The 11,166-nt window shown below is 42.7% G+C and overlaps 1 protein-coding gene across 1 annotated transcript; it reads left to right on the top strand.

Moving 5' to 3' along the window:
• The first annotated feature begins 4,814 nt into the window (after positions 1 to 4,814).
• Positions 4,815 to 11,166, top strand: LOC121953912 (solute carrier family 35 member G2-like). Its single transcript, XM_042501187.1, has 2 exons — positions 4,815 to 5,098; positions 9,616 to 11,166. Exon 2 carries the CDS (start codon positions 9,642 to 9,644, stop codon positions 10,998 to 11,000), a length of 1,359 nt encoding a protein of 452 aa, XP_042357121.1. The 5' UTR covers positions 4,815 to 5,098; positions 9,616 to 9,641; the 3' UTR covers positions 11,001 to 11,166.

Genomic DNA, 11,166 nt, shown 5'->3' on the forward strand with positions numbered 1-11,166 from the left:
CTGCCTCTCCCATAACTCTCCCCGCATCCACCGTCTCCCTCTCCTCTCCACTACACCGCTCTCATCCCACCCATCCTTCCCCTCTTCCTCCCTGCTGTCAGCTCATCTCTGCTTCCTTTAGCATATCCTTATCACAGCGAGTCACCAACTCCTCCCCGGAGGCTGCACCTCCGAGTCTGGATACGATGAACCCATTAGCCAAAACCTGGCCTGCAGAGTAGTCGATGGGATTTAAACAGTGCCCTAAATAGCTGGGTCCGATGTACTCTTATTCACTGTAACCATGGAAACACTAGATATTCCTCCTCGTCCTCAGAGAAATAGCCTCAAGCAAATGCATGGGTGAGATAGAGAGAGAAAGATAGAGAGAGATAGAAAGAAAGAAAGAAAGAAAGAAAGAAAGAAAGAAAGATTATGTAGTCAGTTAAACTCTTGACCACCATGCATCTCTTCAAGCATCGTGGTCACTATAAAAACAACCCTGGGGACAGTAGACGAGGAAATTAACTTCCTCTAGCAGTGCTCCGTGTGTCCATACTGAACTCATTTTTTAACTGCCAATTTGATATTTCAGGCCAACTGTGTCACATCACCCCAGCCACGTTGAATAAATAAACAGTACAAATTTAGAGTCTGACATGATATACATACAGCACTGTTTGTGATTTTTAAGGAGAGCAGGGCCCCAGAGAGTGAGATCAAATTCTGTTATGAATTAGATGAAGCACGGTGAGCTCTCAAAAAATATGCAAAAATGAACATCCATAATCCCTGTTGTATTTCAGCATGTTTCAACTGACACTTTTGAAAGCACTGTTGCATGGCAATATATTGTTCTTTGATAATGGACTTTAAATGGATGGCTTCATTTAATTAACATTAAATATTAAGTCATTTTTTCAGACTAAACCACATCTTTCAAAAGGAAAAAAAAGAGGTAGGAATAAATACACGTGTACCTCTTCTTACTCCTTTTCGAACATGTATCTAAATTAGCTTGAGTATATGTTTATTGAGATTGACACACAGGTTTCGTATAGGCCTTTTTAATGTCTTTTTGTTTTATTTATTGCACTTGGTCATAAGCCTTATTTGCTTTTATTTATCTGTTTTGGTTTATCTTTTGTTTTTACATATTTGAAATTAAGATTTGTTCATTCATTCAAGGTTCAAGGTACAAGGTAACTTTATTGTCATTTTTTTAAACGTAGTTTAAGAAGAAATCAAAATGTAAAGCCACAGTGCATATAGACTTGCATTTCTCAACCCCGCGGCACTGCTGCAGCAACTTAAAGCTGCACTTATCAATATTTTCCCATCAATAATGGCTCAAATGACAGTGTGTAATGTGGGTTGGGTCACTTGCAGTGACCCACAATGAAATATCACATGACTCTGCAGCTCTCTTTAGGTCTATGGAGTATTTTGGCATCTTTAACACCAGCTTATTGTTGGTTTTGGTTTAGTATTGGTTTTATGGCCCGCAAATTTACTGTTTTGGTTCAGTGACACACTTAGACTGCATAAAAATATGGACATGGAAACACTTCACCATTGGTTTGTGGACTCCTGTTTTGAATCCTCGAGTTCGACATTTTGGCTGTTGCCATCTTGATTTTTTTTTTTTTTTTTTTGCCAGAACTGACCATTTTATGATAGGGGTGGAGGGTGTAGATAACCCTAAAAGCCATGACACACCAGTGAGCGTCTGTGCCCCTTGTCACCGCGGTGTGTCCCATTTTTCAGCCCCGTTTGGTCTCACCAATCTTGTCAACATCATTGCAAGCTGTTTTATGGCCAAGTGTTCCAAAAAAAACCACCAAACCACTGTACACAATCTATTCAGCATCCACCCCATGCACCCATGCAATTAGTAAAGACCAAACCAGAGCTGAATGGGGAATTAATATTGGACTTACATTTGTTGGGTGGTCAGAGACCTAATTCCAAATGGATGCTAATATTGCTTTGTGTCTGCGTTATGTGTAATTAGGCGAGTGTTTGCGTGCTGCTACAGATGCCTAATTACAGCAATAGTCAATACTAGATAATTGTCTGCAGTTGAGATTATTCCTAATTGTTTGCAAGTGTAAAATGGTTCTGTTGACAGTGCTATCTACTGATATACCCTCATAACAGAGTAATTAGTGAAATCACCAAGTGTAATTGGTTGGCAAGGAAATCTGCCCACTCTCTCATTTGGACGCCACAGATATAGAAATAGAAAAACATGTAGCACAAAGACAGGTTGTTCTATAAAGTATTGCTGATTTCCAAATATCTGGGGCAATTAGGTGACATGAAGAGACGTCTTTTGCCTCATGGGAGAAGTCAGTCTCCCCTGGGAACACTGCCTCTTATTAAACAGTCCAACCCAACAACAGTGAACCAGGCAAAGGGTAATACAGCTCGAAATGCAGCAGAGCACACAAGTATCACAGGAACAAAAGGTCGAAGCAATTGCTGTCAGGTTTCAAAAAGATGAACGTGTGTGAGCATGTGCAGTGATGGTGAGTTCAACAGTGGAGGAGAAACTGGACCGAGCTCCTTCAACTTCTGCCTCCTTGTTATTTAATCTCTGCTCACTATTCTCACCACAGCTGTCAGTATGATTAACACTCATATGCTGCTTTAACAGCTCCGTGAGATTTTGGAGCCATATTGCAGAGATTGAGCAACAAGAGCATCACTGAGGTCGGTCAGTGGTGTTGAGTGATGATGCCTAGTTTTCCCAGTTCATCCCAAAATAAAGGTTGGATGGAGTGGAAGTAAGTGCTCAGTGCTAGTCAGTCAAGTTTGTCCACACCAAACTGTGTCTTTAGAGACCCAGCTTTGTGCATGAGGATATATTGTCTCATTGAAACAGGAAAGAGCTTTCTTTAAACTGTTGCCACAAAGTTGGAAGCAGCATGCAGCGGAGCCACAAACGCTACAATATCTTTGTATACTGTAGCATTAGCATTAACACTGGAAACAACATGGCTGGATACCACCATGGTTAGATGATGTTATTTGGTTGAATTTAGATTGTGACAAAAATTCAATGTCAGGATGTCAAATGTCAATTTGATCTAGGAGGTTTCACTGGAAGCTGAATTATCCACAGAAGTCTCTTGCTCTTCAAAAATAATTTAAAAAAACCCATAAAAATGTAGACAGAAACACTCAGCAAAGCAGTTTTACATTAGAAATAAGTGTAACTCTGGTGCTCATTGCAAATGGGCTTCTTTATATGATGGCTGATGCAAAACGGCAAAACGCCAAAAGACAAAACCCAAAAACATCCTATCTAGAGCCAGTGTTTGGATTGTCAGTTCTGGGCTACTGTGATTCTTATTTTCAGGTGATCACAAAAGAAAACAATTATATTATGATTTTGCCAATATACACTCCTAAATCCTAAACCCTGGACTCTTAAGGGCCCTGATATTGTAATTTAATTATTCACACACTAATTTGCAATTAATCAAATTACTACAAACCATACATATTAAAACAGAGACTTTAGGAGGCCTGGAGGCTCTAAGAGCACCAGGGCATAATGCCAAAAAATAGTATAAGAGAGAGAAAATAAAATGTTTTTCTATTCTTACAAGAGATGTAAAAGGACATTATTTAATAAAACAAGCACATTCGCACACGTTACTGCCATATAAGGGACATTTATATGATGGTACTGTTTATTAATCAGGCCACGATCGGCTGTCTCTTATTTCTCAGTTCAGTTCAATAGGTTTTGTTGGCAGGACATTTGACATGCGTTACCAAAGCACAACTACGATTAAAACTGTGAAAACATGGATGCTTCACCCACAGGGTCAAAGACCCAGTGACCTTGACCTTTGACCTCCAACTACCAGATTCTAATCAATTAATTCTTGAGCCCAAGTGGATGTTTGTGTCAAATTTATGGAAACTCCACGGCCATTTTCCGACATTACATTCACGATAATGAGATGTGTGCAAGGTCACAGTGACTTTGACTTTTGAACACTAAATTCTAAACAGCTCATTGTTAAGTCAGAGTAAATGTCTGTGTCAAATATAGAAAACATAAATCAATAAAAGCGTTTTTGAGATATCATGTTCTCCAGAATGACATGCATGCAAGGTTACTACGACCTTGGACCACCAAAATCTGATCAGTTCATCTTTAAGTCTACTTAAAGGTTTGTGCCAAATTTGAAGTAATTCCCTTAGGGTGTTCCTGAGATATTGCATTCACAAGAATGAGACTGATGAGGTCACAGTGACCTTGACCTTTGACCTCTGACCACCAAAATCTCATTAGCTTATTGTTGCGTCCAAGTGAACGTTTGCACAAAATTTGAAGAAATCTCCTTGAGGTGTTGTTGCTGGCGCAGAGGCATAAAAATAAACAAAAAAAGCTTAAATCCCATGGAGTAGAGTTAATAGAGTAAATAAAAAGGCAGAGTGTGAGTTGTGAGGCGATGAACTCCAGCTGTTATGTGTTGTTGTGTCGGTTGTCTCTTATGCTGTGACATACACTAACATATCTTGCTGCTTCTATGGCGTTAACGCTATTCTCTTCAAGATGTTGAATGAATCGAGTCAAAATTTGGGAGTTTACATGACATGTTTGTAATTCTCTCTCTATCGCTCTCTCTCTCTCTCTCTCTCACACACACACACACACACACACACACACGCACAAACACACTGGGGTGACAGATAACATACAATGATCTTGGGGACAGAGTGTTGGTGCTCAGGATGTCACGCATGCTCAGACGTCATGATCACCCCCCCGCCCCTCTCTGTGGACACACTGAGGAGGAGCATCTGTATCAGTGCTCAGAGCGTGATGGACGGGCAGCAGGTCGCCATAAAACACACATTTTCCTCCCGCAGAGTGAAGTGAGGTGACCGCAGGGTCTGGCCGGGCGGAGCGCTTCGTGGTGCCCTTGAGGAGACTTTTGACTGCCGCAGGAGGAAGAGGAGGAAAGAATAGTAAAAAAAGGAGGAGAACAAATGGCCAAGAGGAGGTGATGGAGCTGTGGAGATGTTCTGTAAATGACTGAGGCTGACCGAGAGTGAAAATCAACCCGGCAGGATCCGCTGGTTTGCGGGAAAGCAGGTGAGTTGAGGCGGAGGAGGCTGTGAATAACCCACCCGCTGCTTTACTATTGATCGGACCGCATTATGCAATAGCGCGAAATTACAGCAGGTCGCTAATTAGGGAAAGTGTCTGAGGACTCAGCCGGGGTTCATTGATTGAGGGTGCGCATGCAGAGTGAGAGCGAGCGCGCGCCTCTCTCCATTCAAGAATTCGTCATGGGTCACGGGTCGGGCTGTCATAGTAGGTTACGGCATCATACATGCACATGCTGTTTGGTGGACGTTTAAAATGAATCTCACTGTGTGACATAGACGAGGATCGGACCAGCGTCTCTGCAGGTGCGGGAGTCGTACAGAGCGGATACCAGCAGAGATATGTTGTTTTACGATGTAAAACGACTGTTTAATTGGATCTTACAACACATGCGGCACAACCCTTCTGTTACCTCCATGTGTGCGCGCGCGTGTTAATGCGTGCGTGTGTGTATATATGTGTGTGTGTGTATGTGTGTCTCAACCCTCTGGCGTCACAGGGACGCATCACGAACGAACCTTGATAACCTTGAAAATAACATATCCCTTCACACATTCATTGAACACATGACTTTACATAATAACACACAATAACCATTTAACACTTATATCGATATCATGCATTTAAACCCCCAAAACCTTGGAAATTGGACTGATTGGCAAGAAAAACTGACTGGGGGGGATTATTACATAATTCCAAAAACGAAGAAAAATGTCTGGAAAACTATATCTATATTCTCTTAATTATTTAAAATTCTGTTGAAGAAAAAAAGTGAGTTTTTCTTGGCATTTCTTGAAATATTTTTTTCTTGTTATTTTCAAGGAATTTTCTTGTAAGATTTTACAAATTTCTGACCAATTTCTTGGCCATTTCTTGCTTGTTGCCCTCTTCCTTGTTTTTTTTTTTCAAATAAATCAAGTCAATTTGCTCAGGTTTCATTGGAAAAAACTCTTTCTCACTCACACACACTCACACATACATAATATATATTTACCTCCAAAATTAAACAGAATTTATACAGTGCACTATATTAGCTCTAGTAAGTCTTACTTTGAATAAATAAGCGATAACAGCTGCATAATGCTTTTAAGCTGTTAAATTATTAACAGTATAGTGGTGACTGACCTATTAACAGTCCATATAAAGATGTTGTGGCTTTACAAATATAGTAGACGATGCTTGTAAATACACCAGGAGGATGGCATATAGTTTATTTTTTCTGCCAGACTTAATCAGAGGAGCACTCTCTAAAAACTCAAATGTTACCTGCTGCCATCCTCACACTGTGCAGATTTAGTGTTTCCTACTAGCGGCTCACTTTAGGATTGTGTAAGGTGTGAAACAACCTTTTTAGAATAGCAGCAGCGGCACTGCAGAGGCAGGCTGCATCACCCAGATCATTAGAAATACTACTGACTGAGAAGCACATCCTGATCTCTTTATGCTCTTTGATAGAGCAGCAGATTAGGTTTCATGTAATCTTCAGTGGTAGAAATGACTGGATCTTCTTGCATGTGATCGGTGCAACTCATGCCTGTGGTTATTTTTTACTCTATTCAGAGAGCTGTGAAGTTGTGAAATCATGGCACGTTTCCTTCAACCCAGATTCATCATTTTATCGCAGGGCAAATTTACTTGCCGATTTGAGAAGGAATTAATTGAATTTCCTCAAAGTCCATGTTTTCTAAGAAAAGTCTTCTATTTTAAATTAACACCTCAGGGGCTGTGCTAAGCACTCACAGCAAGACCCCTCTAGTTGTTGTAATTTGTAAAAGGGCAATTCAGGCTGATTCATGGGAATACTCCACATCTCCAGGGAGAGTAAAGGCCACGTAGCTAGCCACACATTCACAGCCTCCCCCTGTTTTTACCAAATCAAAGTGACTGCACCAACAACGTGAGAAACAGCAGAGAGCTACCAAAACTGCTGCCTTTATTTTCTCTGCCTGCTGGGGTCAAATCAGAAAATAAATTACTGAAATGCTGTTTTTGTCATCTGCTATGACGCACCTCTGCCATGCATGTATAGCAGTTATGATGGTTGGATGGTATTAAGATATAATTGTCATTTTTTAACAATTAGAGATTTTGCTATATGGTATTAGGTCACTGAATGCAATAAATGTAAATGATTGCTTTTTAGCAACACTGATGTGTTTTATATGATTTTTGCATCCATATGATGAAGTACATTTGTTTTTCAGGTGTTTAATTTGTAAGAATAGCCAAACAGACCTTGTTGTCTTGTTATTTTATCTCTTGATTTCCCAGAAAATGTACTCTATCATGATATTTATTGATATGACATACAAGATTTAGAATGCCGTCAACAAGGGTTTTATCTGTGTGGTCCACTTCTAGTATTTGTGATGTATTCTTGTATTTTGCTCTATTATTGTGATTTATAGCCACTGACTTGGCTCCAAGCCCAGTCACCAGAAAAAAATGTTTGCATTATACTTTTCCGCAAATATGTTAAATTTGATTCATAAAGGTATATCAGCATTTGGACATAATATACACACTTTTGTCACTGGGATGGCAGATGGTGTGTCACCAAGGTGAGACACCTGCAAAACTATGGACCACTGCGGACACCCTGTATGACTAAGGACTAAACCAGGGTGCTTTTTTTTCTTTTTTTTTAATCATACCTGACTGTCTTTAGCAGCCAATTTTGGCATTTCCCAGAATCATTTCAGTCACAGAGCATCGTTGTTTTCACCAACACATTGTAATGCTCCTCAGCAGCATTTGAGCCTGAACCTGGGTATTTTTTTCACTAACCTGTCCCTGCTTTTTGCTTTTTAACCACAACCAAGTGATTTTTGCACCTAAACCTAACCACACTTTCTCCACGGTGTTGTTGAGAAATATCAACTTTTAATGTATTTGTAATATACAAATACAGTACACCAGTAGTTTGCAGAAACACACAGTACAAACATTTTTTCTGGCATTTGGCTTGTTGCTCTATAGGAATACGTACACTGTTTGGCAGTCAGTCCATTACTGTGGTCCAGTTAATAATTAAAGAAAACTGTCAGATGGATTGGCGCAAAATTCAGTACAGACATTCATGTGTGCCTAATAATGCCACCTAACGAGGTCCCCTGACTTCTCCTCTTGCATTACCATGGGGTTAAATTTGTGTCCCAGTAGCTTTTGGATTTGTTCTTGTGTACCTCAGGATGAGTTGCAATCACTTTTGTGATCCCTTAACTTTTTATATTGCGCCATTGTCTTCAAAATTTTAATTTGTTTCAACTGTATTTTTGTAAACAAATATCTGCAAAACTAATGAAAATCCCATCAGCTCATCTGCATTTGGTGTTAAGTGCTAATTATCTGCTGTAAGTATGATAGTACACTGAAGTCAGATAGTGAACACGGGGCACATTATAACTGCAGAACATCAGCGTAGCACTGTCTCTAAGTACAGCTTCACAGAGCTGCTAACATGGCTGTAGACTCTTAGCTTTGTCATTAAATTACATGTTTTGTGATTAAAGTGCTGGATTGAGCGTGTATAGCAATGAGTCAAATGAAGATGTGTTTCACCTGCTGCGTTTTGGTACGCAAATTACTGTTGAGTAATACTTTGGGGAAATAACTGAGCACTGTGCTCCACATGCCTTTACATGAATAAACATTATGTCGTGGGAAAGTATTCCCCGCTCCCAGAGAAACCAGCAGACTGCTGAGCATTTTACAACCTGAAATGCAGCAGTGGGAGCGTGTGGTACAGCACCTGCATGGCCATATTGTTCTACCGCAGAGCGCCATCAGTCATAAGTTAGTCATCCGCGGAGCAGGACCTTGAAGGGGAAAGTTAAAGAGATGGAGAAATGAAAGGAATACAAGAGGGAGATGACTGAGAAAGAGGTAGATCAGATGAGATTTGGGGCACACAAGGGATTTATATGTAGGCCTACCTGTTTTTGTTACACAAAAACTGACATATTTAATATTTTAACAGACAGAGAGTGTTAACAATGCTTTTAGGTTTCCAATTTTCCAGTAGACAGGAAGGGAGAGAGACTGAGGGAGAAGAAAATTGTGTGAGACGGAGAGAGATAAAAGACAGATGAGGCAGGAAGCTCTTGCTTATGCAACTGTCATTGCCGACGATCTCTAACACCCGTTGAAGGTCATGTTATCCAAGAAAAGGCGCGATGATAGAGCTGTTAATCTGCCATAATGGCTCTGTATGATTCTGCTAATATGAACTCAGTGTGAACTTGTGTGAAAAAAGAAAAAAAACAATTAAACTAGTAATTGCTTAGAGGGGCAGAGCTTACGTACGTTCTCTGCCAAACACGCGGGGCATATGGGAAGATGTGAGTCACTGCTATTATTATCCTGGATATCAAAGATATATGAGATATCAAGCAGCATCCAAAAGAGGGATGGCGTGAGGGAGAAAGCAGAGAGAGGATGTGCAGGAGAGTAAAGTAAATCTTGTATTTGCCTCTAAAAGTGTCCTTTCTCTTCCCTCGCAGGTGTCTGTCATCACTTAACTTTTAAAATGGAGTCCACTCACCTCCTGAGCGGCTCAAAGAAACGAGTAAAGATCCACCCTCACACCGTCACAGCCAAATATGCCACACACACCCCCTACTCCCCTCAGCCTGGAGTACACACGCACTTCCCCCAACCAGGGGATGAGGGCTATGATGACGCACCGTCGTTTGAGGACTTTGGCTCCTTCCTGGAGGAGACGTCAGACAAGAAACAGCTGACGGAGAGCAGGAGGTGGCGTCTGACGCTGTTTGGCTCCAAAGACAAGGACACAACTAACAGACCTCAGGCTGCTGCCGGGGGAGGAGACGGCAGTGAGGGGGGAGCCAGAGCAGCAAAGGCGTCTGGGAAAGGGGTCGGGGAACAGCTGGCCAGTTTCGGAGAGGCGTCTGTGTCTGCGTCACGGCTCACCTGGGTGGGGCTGCTTGGTGCGGCGTTGGCTCACGGCTGTTTGATTGTCCTGACCCGCCTGGCCTCTGAACGCTTCAGCCTGGGCCCCCTGTTTCTGCTCTTGGTTCGCTCCATCGTGCAGCTCCTCTCTGTGGCCGTACCACTGCACAGGGGGGAGAACCCTTTCGGACCAGAGGGATACCGTCTACGTCTGCTCTGTTATGGCGTTGCCTACTCTCTCTCCCTTTGCTGCGCCTACTCCTCCTTAACCTTCGTCTCTCCTGGAAATGCCACAGCAACCTGGCGCCTGGCCACCACGGCACTGTCAGCGACCCTGGCCTTCCTGCTCCTGGACGAGAGGCTCGGACTGGCTGATGGGATCACCTTAGCTGCTGGACTGTGCGGTTTGGGGCTTGTGTTGCTTCCCACAGCAGACGAGAGCAATTCTGATTCACCAACTGACCCGGTAGTGTTCTGGAGGGGCGCGTTTGGCTGGTCTCTGTCAGCTCTCGCAGGGCTGTGGATGGCTCTGGCGCTGGTCGGGTATCGCTCCCTGAAGGAGAGGGTGGGCGTGGGTACAGCTTTGTTCACAGTTAGCTGGACTGGCTGCCTGCTCGCCCCGGCCTCCTTGGCTCTGCTCCAAGAAGGCTGGTCCTGGCCGATGAGCGCCCCAGCTTGGGGCCTTGTCCTGGGCTTGGTTGCGTGCTCGGTGGCCGCGTTTCTGGGGATGACACACGCCCTCACCCGACTCCACCCGGCTCTGGTCTCCGCCTCTCAGAGCTTGGAGATACCTGTCGCCATGCTGCTGCACCTGGCCATACTGCCACTGGCTCCAACTGCACCTGAGGTCGTCGGGAATGTGATGGTCATTCTGAGCGTCGCGTGGCTGGTGGCGATGAAGCTGCTACCGGCTCGTGGGGGAGCTCGGCGCCAAAGGGAGGAGTATGAAGAGATTCTGGACTCACCCATCAAATAGACCCGCCACTCCCTCCTTCACATTTCCAGTGTACAAACAGACTGCTAAATGTTTATTGAAGCTTCATCTATTTTGTATCGTCCTCTTTGCTTTTGAGAAAGTGCCAATATTGTGTTGTCTGTTATGGTGATTATGTGACGTGACATTAAAATCTCTCTGACAAACA

This window comes from Plectropomus leopardus, chromosome 14, assembly GCF_008729295.1.
Source record: "Plectropomus leopardus isolate mb chromosome 14, YSFRI_Pleo_2.0, whole genome shotgun sequence".
NCBI classification, from domain to species: domain Eukaryota; kingdom Metazoa; phylum Chordata; class Actinopteri; order Perciformes; family Serranidae; genus Plectropomus; species Plectropomus leopardus.